Here is a 14,810-nt window from a genome sequence, read left to right as displayed (position 1 = left end):
GTTCTCTGGTCGTTCAGAAATTCAGAGCACTCTACACCTCTGCATACACTGGCTGAAGAGCTGGTTTATCCAAGTGTCCGATCATTCTGATCTAAAAAATGGCTGAAGAGGTTATTGTCATTCATACATTAAGGGATTTGTGTGCCCTCTATGATGGTACTATGATCACATGGCCACGAAATCAGAGCAGCTCTTCAGTGTGAATATACAAATGTACCCCTAATGATTGTTGCATGTCCCTGTTCTACTTTGCTTACGTTGTGAATGCCGTCTGACTCCACTCATGTTGACTTGTCTGTTATTTTCTTCTTATGATGTTAAATCAAGTTATTCTGTTGAATAATGACTGTAGAAGCACAGGCAGAACCTATGTAAGTGCCTGCGTGTTGTGACTGTGTGACAGTATTGATAACTGAAACAGTGGTCTGTGAGGAGTGTGCATTAGTTAGCACATGAGGGTTGACTACCAACCATTCCATGTTGTTCGTGTGCATTATTTGAAAGTTCATGGATGTAATTGCACTTGTCGTGTTTGGAAATGAAACATAAAAAAACGACTGTAGCTATACATACTGATTATGTGTTAAACTGCTACTTTAATATTATTATTATAATTATTATTATTCATATTTTTAGTGACATTATTGCTTCTTAGTGAACACACTTATCAAATCTTTATTATTCTTATAGATACCCCTTTTGAGTGTTATATTGCCAGCACACAGTTATTTGTGCTAAGACCAGATGTTTTGGTGTAGTTTTTTTTTTTCAGTTCTCTTAAATCTGCTGAACTATCCCCATGGTGTGTGTTTGCCATTTGCACTAGTTCACACCCCCAAACAACTGACTCAGACTCCATTCCACCCACTCAGTGCAAGCTCTAAAAACACAGGGATCCAAATGCATGTGTGCAAATGTAATTTTAAATGCTTGTGTTTTTCTGTGTCACTGCGAAAAATTACTACTACTATTACACAACTACAATAAGGCTCAGTGACTGACAGGTAAATTAACCTGAAAGTACTATACTGTAAAGTATTTTAAGATAAGGCTTGCTGTTTAGTGTATAGCATTTGATAACCTCACACTCTGTGTGCCGTTATTACAGCATGTAAGCTGTTTCATGTGTTTTTACGGGGTTACGATTATTAACATTTGGATCTTTCAGAACTGTTTTCTATCTATCTATCACTTTTCACGGAAACTGAAGACTGAATGACATCACCCGTGTCAAAGATCTGCTCATCTTAACAGGCCGATCTATTGATGAACAAACAATGTGTTCTGCTAGACATGATACAAGGATTGTTTGCTCGTAAAATGGTATCCTTGAGTTTAACTGAAATATTATTTACAGTTACTTAAGGGTTTTACCATGAGTAAATTCCATATCCATGCTTGCAGTTATTACCGTAGTCTCATTTGGAACTTCAGGTTCTTCTTCCAAAAAATCTTCCTAAAAGAAACACTCACTGAGCACTTTCTTAGAAACACTATACTAATACTGGGTATGGCCTCCCTTTGCTCTCAAAACAACCTAAATTCTTTGTGACATGGATTCCACAAGATGTTGAAAACATTCCTTTGAGATTCTGTTCCATGTTGACATGATTGCGTCATACAATTTCTGCGTATTTGTCAGCTGCACATTGACATTTGCTTTGTGACAGGGTGCATTATCATGCTGGAAGTAGCCATTAGAAGATACTTACAAGTGTGCCAAGAAAACATTCCCCTCACCATTACACCACCGCCACCAGCCTGGACTGTTGACGCAAGGCCGGTTGGGTCCATGGATTCATGCTGTTGGCGGGCAATACTGACCCTACCATCTGTATGCCTCAGTAGAAATTGAGATTCATCAGACCAGGCTACGTCTTCAACTATCCAGTTTTGGTGAGCCTGTGCGTATTGCAGCCCCAACTTTCTGTTCTTGGCCGACAGAAATATAACCCAAAGTGGTTTTCTGCTGTTGTAGCCCATCCGCTTCAAGGTTCAACGTGGTGTGCATTCTGACAATCATGCCACAGTATAAATCACTGAGATCACATTTTTCCACATTTTGATGGTTGGTATGAACATTAACTGAAGCTCCTGACCTGTATCTGCATGATTGTTATACAATGCACTGCTGCCACGTTTGGCTGATTAAATAATCACATAAATAAATAGGTGTACATGTGTTCCTAATACAGTGCTCAGTGAGTGAGTGGCCAGTATCTTGTCTCATAGCTACATCAGAATTTAGAATATATTCATATGGTGAATTTTGTTCTATGGTGCAGATGTTACATACGCATCCCGCTCAAAAAATAGAAATAGTAAATTTTTGTGGTTTTAAACGAACAAAGAACAATAATAGCTTGAAGATATTTCATTTTATACTGATTATTTTTTCAGATATTAGAAAGATTCAAGCTAAATTCAGCAAAATAAAAATCTCAGTAAGCTTACTGAAACTATAGTCTTCCCTGGAAAAAAAAGGTTTTTCATGGACTTGCCTGTGAGAAATGGGTTTCACAGTTGCTTTGAAATTTGAAATATAATTACTTTCTATTTTTGTGTTTGTGTGTGTGTGTCATAGACTGAGGAAGTGTGGACAAATCATAAAGGCTTGTTTTTTGGGTGGTGTTGGCCATCAAACAAGATAATTGCTGAGCTGGTGGGTTTATTCTTATTTTGGTTGGCTCTTGATTTATTTGATGTACAACATTACACATCAGTGAATGATTTCTCTAACTAATACTAGGGACCTACTGTCCTGGATCTGAATTTAGCCAAAGTGCATGCTTCTCTGAAACCACGATTTATCATTTGGAAGCATGATTGGAGCTCACTTAACTTATTGAAGACCTTGGTTTGTACCAGACATCCCAGTATTGGCATCCTATGACATTAATTTACAATGAATTTACTGGCCTACAGTAGGTACCCTTGGAAAGCAACTAGTAAATACAAGATCAAAGATCAGCAGCACAAGAGATTACCTAGAGAGTGAAATTATAGCCTCAAGAGAAACCATAGTTTTACAATACAGAAATCCCAGAAATGGCAGAAATCCCACAGTCACATTGGCTTTGCTGTAGAATAGTCGGCTGAGTTCCAAAGCAAAGACACAGCTCATCCTCACCAGAACAGACGGGGGTGGGTCGCAGTTGCTCTCCTCAAGAGAGTTTTTGCCACAACTCAATTTGTCACATTTCTACTCAAAATTGAATTGGTTTTTGATCTGCTAAGTAAAATTTGGATACCTGCCCCACCTCAGTTTGTGTCTAGGGACTTGTTCTGCATAAAGCGGTGGAAAAACAAGTCTCCTGATCTAAGATACTGGGTAGCGTTTGCTTATATTGTCAAGACATGATTAAAAGTTGAGAATTAGGGTAAAAAAAAGAAAAAGTATTTGTAAAACATTTTTACACATTGTCATGTTTAAGGCTGCTGAGAACATCTCTCCATAGAGATTTTTCACCTCATAATTAACAAAGGTGTTTTGACATTTAAATGCAGCAGATGCTTTTATCTAGAGTAATTCAACTTTAATTTGTATGCATTTATACAGTTGGATATTTAAATGGTAAATAGTTGGCATTTATATAGCGCCTTTATCCAAAGCGCTGTACAATTGATGCTTCTCATTCACCCAATCATACACACACTCACACACCGACAGCAACGGCGATGGCGATTGGCTGCCATGCAAGGCACCGACCAGCTCGTCAGGAACATTTGGGGGTTAGGTGTCTTGCTCAGGGACACTTCGACACAGCCCGGGCGGGGTATCGGACCGGCAACCCTCCAACTGCCAGACGACTGCTCTTACTGCCTGAGCCATGTCGCCACGCTATTTACTGTTCAATTCACATGAAGTATCTTGCTGAAGTGCAGTGCCCTACCGGGGAAATGCACAAACTCAGAGTTGCAAGCCCAGTTCCCTAAGCATTATGCTGAACTGCCACCCTTGTATTTATACAGTGCTTCCACCCCTCTCCATGGCCTTTCATTGCTTATCATTGTTGTGACACTACTGTGACACACAGGTCTACGAATCCAGTCCTGGGAGACTACAGTGTCTGCTGCTTTTCAGTGTGTTTCAGCCCCCGCGATTCTTTTTAGTTGTTGATTGGCTAAAGTATCCATGCACCTTGTTCTCAAGGCCTAAATGGCTGCTGATTTAAATACCTGCAGTTACTGGGGAACCGCATAGATGGTACCACTGCTGAATTTGTAACGCATAAGACTGACATGTACAGTAATGTGTCTTCTAAAGAGTGGAAATGACTGGATTTGATTTTTCATCTGTGGAAATGTTGAAGTTCCTTGGCTGCCGTTACAAGAGTCTTAGACCACTGTCTCAGCTTGGCGCCATATTGCCATATACAGTGAGCTCCATAATGTTTGGGACAAAGACTTATTTTGATTTAGCTGTGTGCTCCACAATTTTAGATTTGTCATCAAATGTGTTCTCATGTTCCCATGTGGTTAAAGCATTTGAGGGCATTTTCTTACACTTTGGTTACACAGGTTTGATTGCAGCATTTTTTTCATGGCACCATAACGTTTGGGACATGTAAATGTTATGTAAAACAAAGTAGTTATGTTTTATACTTTGTCTCGCCCTTTGCATGCAATGACTGCTTGAAGTCTGTAGTCCATAGACATCACCAGGTGCTGAGTATATTCTCTGTTGCTGCATGGCCAGGTCTTTGATGCATTCATCTTCAGCTCCTGCTTGCTTTTTTGGGGCAAGTTGCCTTACATTTTCTCTTAAGCATATGAAACACATGTTCAAATGGATTGAGATGAATGACTTGGCCAGTCAAGAATTTTCCAGTTTTGGCTTTGACAAGTGAGCCTGTATCTGTGGGAGCTATACATGCCAAAACCATAACACCTGCACCACCATGTTTCACAGATGAGAAGGGATGCTCTGGATTTTGGGCAGTTCCTTTTGGACTCCACGCTTGGATCTTGCCATCACTCTGATACAAGCAAATCCTGTTTTTGTAGCTAATTATTTGTTTACATCTTGCAGTGTAGCCTCATTGTGATAATTCTTTGATCATCTACAGACTGCTAGGCCTACCAGGACCTTTGCAATTACTGGGCTCTCTTTCTATATAATAATGTTCCAAATATTCGATTTTTGAAAGCATGACTGTTTTTTCTTATTTCTCAGCCTAAAAAAAGACTAATTGTTTGAATATCAGTTATTTGTCCAAAGAGTTTTGATGTGCTAATGCAAAGCTAGGTTGTCACAGTTGAAAGTACTTTTGTAAGTTGTGTTGGATAAGTATGTCTATGGTAAATGTTATTTCACTCAATATTACCATGCCACCCATCCTTGACAGGATTTATATCACTTTCATAATGGCTCTTTGCTATAAAGGTAAAAATGTACTGCATTTTCGATGGATTATGCATCAGTATTTAGAAAACCCTGAATATTGAGTCAAAGTGTGTGTTACTTGGCCCACAACCAAATATCCTCTTTAGGTACCCATTAATCAAGCTACCTTCTAATACTAAATTTCATTATTACTGTGTTAGTTTCATGAGCTCAATGACTGATGAATGGGTGAGAGCTTGAGTATCTTCAAGTGTAGAGCCAAGGCTAAGACTGATTTAATGTTCATGATCTTATTCTTATTCTTTCATTTATTTTATTAATTACAGATTGATAAATTGGTAGTTTCATCAAACATTTAGTTGACTCCACAGAGAAAATCAATGGTGGGAAATTCACTCCTTTGATGGTCATTGAGGCCTTGATGTAAGAATGGATCCTGTTATTACTAATGTTATTATTTTGTTAATTTAATTGTATTTGAGTTGTCTGTTGCCTCATCCAGCAGGATTACATGTGTTGCTGTGCTCTTATATCATGGAAGGCACAGCTGGCTCTGGTTGTGCATTAAACTCTCAATTTTCATGGTCTAAGCTTAATTAGATGAAAGTTATACTTAAAGTGACTTTAGCTTATATAATTTCATTTTTTAAATCTATTCTTTTTAAACACTAAAGGCACTTCCTGCAAGTGGAGATAGGACAGCTAGAAATATTTCTGTCATGGGCTGATTTTCAAAGCAGGTCACTGGAGTTAAATCAGTCAGACTTTGGCGTGGTACTCTATGATTCTTATGAAAGTTGGCACAAGTTTTTTCACTTAGTTCTACTTATTTCAGTTATATTTTTCCCTAGTTTTCAGAAGTTTTAACCCCCCCCCCATTTTAAAATCAATTGTAAATCAACTGGCCAGATGTTTCTCTGTGCCGCTCACAGTCACACAAGAGCACTGCAGCTGAAATATCTGCAGTCCAAACCACTCACCTCTCAGCTGTTTTCCTCACCACAGTTCACACAGTACAACAGCTAGCCCTGATCAGAGGAGAGGCGTGTTCCTCACTACTTCTACATCTGCTTGTCTGGAATTTTGTTTGGAGGAACTATTGCAGGGGTAATCCACAAAACCCAATCCGTCTTTGAACACACCCATGCCAGGCTAGAATAAACTGTGTCTGCCGCTGTAAACTCATCATTATAGCCAGCTAATGACATAGCCCTGGCTCAGGACTGCAATGTGAAAACTATAGGGATAAGCCTGTGTTTGTAACCTAGATTTTTAGTTCTTTTCATAACCCATTGCTTTAGATTAACCCTTTACGTTAGTTGGGTTTTTGCAAGATAATTTTGGCTTATTTTGAGTTTCCAATTAAAATGATTTGCTCTGTTTTTAAATATCCATGGTGACAATCCGGAAAGTTCAATTTAGACATACATAATGTTTGGAACAAAGACCCATAATTTATTTATTTGCCTCTGTACTCCACAATTAGAGAATTGTAATAACAAAATCACATAGTTAAAGTGCACATTGTCAGATTTTAATTTTTATACATTTTCGTTTCACCATAGAGAAATTTAGAAATTACACTAGTGTTTATACATAGTCCCCCGCATTTTCAACCTGAAAATAAGATGTCCAGACTGATGATGTGACTACTTTCAATTACATAACATTGCTGTGTCCCATACATTATAGTGCCCTGAAATTGGGGGACTATGTGTAAACACTGCTGTAATTTCTACATGGTGAAACCAAAATGTATTTAAAAAATGCCACTTCATGTGCACTTGAACCACATGTGATTTTTTTCATTATAAATCTCTTATAAGTCTTTGTCCCAAACATTATGGAGGGGTTTTTTTTCTTCGTTTTGTCACTGCATCACACAACAATGGCCATGTTCAAAGGCTCTTTTCATTCTATGAAGTTTAATGTGTTTTATTCTGTGCACAGAAAATAATGGCAGGCAACTTATAAAATTGTGGCCCCCACTCCAGTGGCAGTTATTACAGAGGGCACCTCTATCCTTGCTCCATCTGAAATGTTTGTGTTCTGTTGCTTGTCTCTGTCACTATGCAATGTGAATCCCTGCAATGCGGTCACTGTAGTGGAGCTGTTATTGTCTATCCTTTGCAGTGTCCCTTTTGCCGACACGTGTTTCATTAAAACAAAGAATATGCGAAACACAATTTAAACTCTTGTCTCTGGTGGCTACTGTCTGTGCACCTCTCCTTTAGTTTATGCAGTACTGCTCTGTGGTCTCAGCCCAGTGGAAATAGGAATGACAGACATCGTCTGTAACACATGGAAAAAACAGCCACCAAACCATCACAGTTGCTCTCTGTAGTCTCCATAATTATTACACACTGCAAAATGTCTCCAGCTCTTGAACCACTGTCTCCTCAACAGGAAAATGCAAAGGTATTTGTGTTTTTCTTTTGCCAACTAGTTGGAAACACGGTACTAGAATTCCAGTGTGGAACATAAATATTCCAATGTCCTTATTTGATCGGTTGGTTTGATTGGCTCCAGACGTTTAAGAGGGAGCTGGCTGACTTGCTGCAGTGGTTTTTTTGGCTTGACCTGGGTGATACTCTGGAGAATTGGTGGAATGTCTCACGTCTCACCGAGTACCTCATGCCCCAGCTGGGTGACTGTAGGCTTGGAACCAAGATTAACTGACCTAAATAGATGAAGGTTCTATCTTTAGTTGTCGAATAGTCGAAAAAGTGTGGAGTACAGCAGTCGTAAGTCTGAGGCAAAGTTTTATAAAGCAGTTGATTTTGTGGAGACCGTGGGTAGAATTGATTTTTTAGGTGGATGAGAATGCAGTACTTTTCTGAGGAAAATAAATGTACTGTACGTATTGTGTGTATGCAGACCTTGTGTGCCTACAGTATTGTGTGTACGCAGTATATTTTCTTTTACATTATTTTGGCTGGTCTATTCTTGCTGGTCATTTGTATCCTGTATCCTGCACTGGAATGTTGTTCACACCATGCAGTTCCCACCATGCAGTTCCCACCAACAAATGACAGTCTCATGCCCTCTATTGTGTTTAAACCTTTCCCCTTTGTGTCTAAGTTTGCAACACGACATGTAAAAGTCATTCTTTATTCTATCCTTGACATGTGGCCATATCCTTTTCACACACTTTTTTAAAAATTGAGTAAGCTGATATAGTGTGTTAGTATATGCACTCAATGAGCACTTTATTAGGTATTTATTAGACTTTTAGACTTATTGGCCTCCTGCAGCTGTATTCCAGCCACTAAGAGGCTTGACACGTTGTGTGTTGAGAGATGCTCTTCTGTTGTAATGTGTGGTTATTTGCATTACTGTCACCTTCCTGTCAGCTTTGACCACTTTGGCCCTTCTTTTTTGGTGTTTTTGCCTGCAGAACCCCTGCTCACTGGATGTTTTGTATTTCGCACCATTCTCTGCAAACTCTAGAGGCTGTTGTGTGTGAAAACCACTTAGATCACATTTCTTCCCCATTCTGACTGCTTTTATGCATTTAGTTGTGGCCTCATGAATGCCTGATTAAATATTAGCATTAACAAGCTATTGTACAGGTCCACCTAATAAAGTGCCCACTGAGTGTTGAAGCCCAAGGTTGGCACAGCTTTGTAACAGAAGAAAAGACATTTTAATTCATTTGAAGTTTTGCTTGTAGCCAGAAACAGTTCCTCACGATTTCCTGCATAGCTGTGGAAAGGCATTATCAGTCTCCCCTTTGTTATGCAGACATGTGAAAAGAGGAGATTTCACTTCCCTTTTTCATATCTATCTCCAAGATGTTTCTAGGTCAGAGTAGATTCTGCATGTATGATTTTACTCCTTTATTCCTACTTCATCATCAAAGCAACCAATCCACATGATCTGTATCAACAATTACATTACGTTACAACCAATCCTTTTCCCCTCCGATCAGTGATGTCATTGGGCGGTCTTGTGTTTTCATTATTGTTTTATATCTGCCTTGGAATTTGCTAGAAAAACTATGTCTGTTGTGTCATACAGCGACTGCCTTGGTAATCCTCCCCGTGGGAGCATTGCCACATTTTCCATTAAAGAGAAAATCAAGTCAAGCCCCAATTCGATACTCAAAGTGTAGTTTCTCATGAATGAGCGTCCGTTTTTTAAAAGCATTTGACGAAAATGAGCAAGCTTAAAGGTCACGCAGCATTTGCTGAGTTTATTATAGCTGTGCAATTTACAAGGCATACATTGAATGACCTATAATCCAGCCTGTGACAGAGGGGTGAAACAATGAATAAGAACATCAGTTCTCTTGAGATTTTTGACCATTAGAATGACTTGATTTGCGAATTGTGGGTCTCAGGAGAAATTAGGACGTCTCAGCATTGATAACGACTCCTTTTCAAAATGAAATAATCAGCTGCCCTCTTAGAAGTAGGGTTATTAACTATTAAGGCTTTTTCATGTAATGTACCGCTTTCATGTCCCTGGTTTTTTTTGTAGCTGTACTACAGAAGAAGCTTATGAAATATAAATGGCATATAAATATGCACTTCAGAGGCTTGGTATTGAGGCCAAGCATGCATCTGCACCAAAATGAATCAAAGGAAGTTCCTTCCATAATCTGAACGAAATTCCTTGTATTGCATGTATACACACGTGTTTTGACAGGAACTGATAATCTATAATCTATGAGAAGAGACAGGACCTTACAAGGCCTTCCTCCCTACCAATAGGTTGCAACATTAGCTGAGGATTTTATTTAATTCTTTACATAAAAGTGAACAGAAAAAAGTTTTGAATTTTCATGATAATACATAGGCAGTTCTACAGTCTACTTTCAGGAAAAAAAAGTCCAAAAGTGCTGCCCCTTGGCACCCTGATGTCGTTGATCACAGGAAATGTGCTTTATATTCAGCAGAAATATAGCTTGGTGTGCATTTCCTGTGTGGGGCCATGTTGCATCAGCATGGAGGTAACCTGGTTAGAAGAAGAGTCTTGAGATGACAGGTCCTACAGGCCGCCAGCTGAACATGCCCAGCTGCACAGGGTGAAATTAACACACAAAGCTGCCCTGTCCTGACTGTGGATGAATTGCTTTTGCAGATCCCGATCTTGATTTGCTTGGCCGATTCCATTGGAAGAGGTGGACGGAGGATACAGTTTTGGGACTAGCGTGAGCCTGGATGCGGACCGTGCGAATGGGACAAGCTGGATTTCACAGAGGGCCTGCTCAGGAGAGGGAGTGAGGATGGACAGCCTTTCGGAGTTTGGGAGCCTCTGTCCTTCCAGCCGCACAGAGTGGGAGTGAGTACCCCACACACACGCGCACACACATGCACACACACGCACACACACACACACACACACACACATACACACACATATACATACACACACACACACACGCATACACACACACACACATACACATACACACACACACACACACACACACGCTCACACACAGACACACACACATACACACATACACATACACGCTCACACACACACACACACACATACACGCACACGCACACACACACACATACACACACATACACGCACACACTCACACACACACACACAAACGCACACAGACAGACATACACACACACTCACACACACACACGTACGCGCACACACACACACACATACACACACACATAGACACACATACAAGCACACACGCACACATACACACAAGCATACACACACACACACACACATGCACACAGACTCACACTCACACACATGCACACACTCACACACACACACACAAACGCACACACACACACACACATGCACACACACTCAGACACACACACACATACACACATGCACACACGAACACACACGAATGCACACACACACACACATACACGCACACACACAAACGCACACACACATACACGCACACACAGGAGCGCACACTCAAACGCACACACGCTCACACACACTCACTCTCACACACACACACATACACACAGATGCAGGTGTCTCATTGGGAGCTGATGACAGGCTCACTCAGCTTGGCCTAAATCAGTTGCTGGAAGCAGGGTTTAGAGATGAATCATAATGAAAAACTTCAGTTCTAGTAGGGGTGCTGGGGGAATCGAAAGAGCATAGTATTGTGATTTCTATCTATTTCTATCTACTCTGACACAAATAATAAACTTTGTATGTATACATAAATAAGTAGATGGTCCTGTGTTAATACAGTGGCATTCTGCAACTTAACTTCACCTGAGACATTACAATTCTACAGACCTTACAGGACAATACAGTTCTTGTCTACAATATCATCCAACTGCAGCACAGCAGTGCCTGCCTTTCTAGACAAACAGCTGTTGTACACAATCTGCAGTTGCATACCACACATACACCATGCACAGTTTCAGACGAAGGTAGCAGGTCACACAGTCGATTGCAATCGGCTGGGCTGGTCACGATTGGCTGGATAGCCTATCACAGTTTTCAACTACTGGTTAGTGATTGGCTGATATTTTTTTATATTAATGTATCTGGAAAGCACCTACTCCCATACTTTAATAAACATTAGTTTACAATACAATGCAGCGTTACTTCATGAGTTACTTCACTCAAATTGTGTAGATGCTTCTATAGCAACCAGACTCTGATTCTTGTCCCTGTAAATGGAATACATGAAGTGTTACAGTGTCCAGGGAAACATACCCCCATATGTTATTGGAATACTACAGTATAAAATGTCACTGGGGCTTCCTGTTCATCTCTGTAGCTGCTGATTGGGGAATGAAAAGGCTTCAGAGGGATGTGTTCTCTGTTGATCTGTATTTTCTTTGTCTGCCAATAACATTACTGATGTGCAAAAACTAACGCTTTCTTCCCCTCTGCCAGCACCAGTAGCTGTGTGGATGACTTGCTGGATGAAGATGAGAAAGACAGGGCAAAAAGGTATTCTTCACCAAATGAGCCTCACCTTTTTCTGAAATGTCCTTCTTTTTTAGTATCAAACTCTTAATGGTACTGGCCAAGGTGTCCTGGCTTTGATGGTGCTAAATGACCCCTGAATGGTGTTGTCAGAACATGAAAGCTCATGACAGCACTCCGGCAAACGTTACGAAAGGGATATTTGTAAAATGTGTCCAAAGGAAAGAAAAAATGCTTCTATCCTTATAGGGTCAGCAAGGACAAGATATGTATCTGTTATGCACTTGATAATGGTTCTTAATGCAGTGAAGATGGAAACTAGTCTGTTTAAATGAAAACGAGGTATAAGCATACTCATGGACATCTCATATTTAGATAATGCCGTCTAATGTTGTCTGTTCTGTAGCCTTGTTGTTTGGGACGGGGTTGTGGGGTCCATCTACATTACCATGCCTGTCCTACTCTTTTCTCATCACTTCCTTTTGACACCTTCTCAAAAGGGCATCACGTAATAAGTCTGAAAAGAAGCGACGAGACCAGTTCAATGTCCTTATTAAGGAGCTGTGCACCATGCTGCAGGGACAGGGCTATCCCCGCAAGATGGACAAGTCCACCATATTGCAAAGGACCATCGACTTCCTGCAGAAACACAGAGGTAAGGCCCCGGGGCCCCTAAAGACACACCAAGCGAATGCGGGCAATCCTGTTCACCACTGATAAAAGCACTGCATAGGCTCCTAACAACTAGCAGCTTAAAAAAACATTTGGAGAGTTGGCTTATTTTGGTGAACAGCACGGAAAGTGCTGTATCATTTGTGTTGCATGAGATTGTTTTTGTCCAGTAGCTCCCCCATGATTGAGTTTAACATGATGATTTCACTCTGTAGATTTTGGGGGGGTTTTGCGCAAGGACTCTGCTAACGGAAATGGTGCCACGCTGTGGAAATATTGAGGAGAGCTCATTGTGTAGTCTAGTCTTTTCTGGACCCTAGAATCAAAAGGAAATGCAACTGTGCCGATGTTTCCTCTTGGAATCAAGGCTTAGGCTGCGCTGGTACCAATCTGTAGCACTTCTAAACCCTTTATGGTCCTGTATCATTTATTTTCTTTGTGTTTCAGAAATCTCAGCACAGACAGAGTTGTGTGAGATCCAGCAGGACTGGAAACCTTCGTTCCTCTGCAATGAGGAGTTCACCCAGCTGATGCTGGAGGTGAGTCTCAGGGCCAGAACTAATGCAAGCAGCATCACCATAGGATCTGCATATGGGACATACAGCGCTCCTCAGCTGTGGGCAGAAACGTACCATTCATGTGAATTATGCCTGATTAGATAGAATAGCAAGTCGCTTCACAAAAGGCATTTTAGAAGCTGTTCTTCATCCTTATGGAACACATTCAACATTTTTCAGATTTAAGAATTGACCAAATAAATGAAAAGTTGTTTTTTTCTTTACAGCTTCCCACTTATCTTAGTGAAACAACAAACTGTAACTGGGCATTTGTAAGAAATGTACTGAATTCCCAAAAACAGACCTAGGCAGTGGCAGCTCCTGAGCTCAAAATTGAGGAGGCAGAAAATAAATGAAACTAATTATTGGTCTTGACCTGTTTTCAGTCATTTTCCTCGATTTTGAGCTCAGGAGCTGCCACTGGACCTCGGCTGTCTTTGAAATTGTGTTTTGACTTTTTAATTGTTGTGTGTAGATTGTGGAATTATGGACAAGACATATAATGAAATGGGGTGAAGTTGGCTAGTCACATTGAAGACATGGGTCCTGCTTTTGAAGGGGCCAAGAATGCCTTCGTTCTAAGAACTCCAATAAGCAAATGTTGTGTTTTCCTCTTTGTGTTTCTTCTCACAGGCTTTAGATGGTTTCCTCATAGCACTTACAACAGACGGAAACATAATATATGTGTCTGATAGCGTTTCTTCACTCATTGGCCATTTGCCGGTAAGTGGGAGCCTGGCTGACTGCAGTCACTATGGTCAGTCACTACCTGTAATGGGTTTCCGGTGCACGCTGCCATTGTTCTCCTAACTACTGCAGACTACTGTTCATTTCAGCATTAACGCAGATATTAATACCTACATTCATCAGCCAAAACTCAGCCATCTGTGTGACAGAACTAGAAAAGCTGTCGATTTAACACTGGAGATGACAGATGTTCTGTAATGCATAGAGGTTTCCTCAAGGGAAGACAATTCTATAGCAATAGCAAAGCAAGAAAAGTCTAAAGCAAATAAATGACATTTGACAAGACAAATTGTTACATTTCTATCTGTCTTTGATTTAATTTGTCAGTACAACAGGAAGGAATAATAACGAATAATGAAATAAGTGAAATTACTATTTTTATGTAGCAACTGATTAAAACAAAATACTGGTTAATTTGTTAAAAGGGTACGCTTTATGTATACATGGCTGTCATAGTTTTTTGGGCATGTAAAGGAAATTGAGTATTTCTCAAATTAAACAGGTGAAAGCCTGTATCGACAAATGTACAGAAAAATGCATACAGGTCATTAACTTCATTACCATTGCAGTGTATAGTTAGGATTCATTGATTTTTT

The 14,810-nt window shown here is 40.2% G+C and overlaps 1 protein-coding gene across 5 annotated transcripts in view; it reads left to right on the top strand.

Moving 5' to 3' along the window:
* Positions 1-14,810, top strand: part of npas2 (neuronal PAS domain protein 2) — a 68,577-nt gene that overhangs the window by 31,008 nt on the left and 22,759 nt on the right. For all 5 annotated transcript variants that reach the window (XM_061248516.1, XM_061248517.1, XM_061248518.1 and 2 more), the window contains 5 exons: positions 10,433-10,633; positions 12,206-12,262; positions 12,739-12,893; positions 13,358-13,449; positions 14,101-14,190. In XM_061248516.1, the coding sequence (XP_061104500.1) occupies positions 10,578-10,633; positions 12,206-12,262; positions 12,739-12,893; positions 13,358-13,449; positions 14,101-14,190 (450 nt within the window). In that variant the 5' untranslated portion in view covers positions 10,433-10,577. The remainder of the gene's footprint in view (positions 1-10,432; positions 10,634-12,205; positions 12,263-12,738; positions 12,894-13,357; positions 13,450-14,100; positions 14,191-14,810) is intronic.

This window comes from Conger conger, chromosome 7 (assembly GCF_963514075.1).
Source record: "Conger conger chromosome 7, fConCon1.1, whole genome shotgun sequence".
Classification (NCBI taxonomy): domain Eukaryota; kingdom Metazoa; phylum Chordata; class Actinopteri; order Anguilliformes; family Congridae; genus Conger; species Conger conger.
Note: the sequence above shows the minus strand (reverse complement) of the source record. Positions and strands in the feature narration are given on the sequence as shown.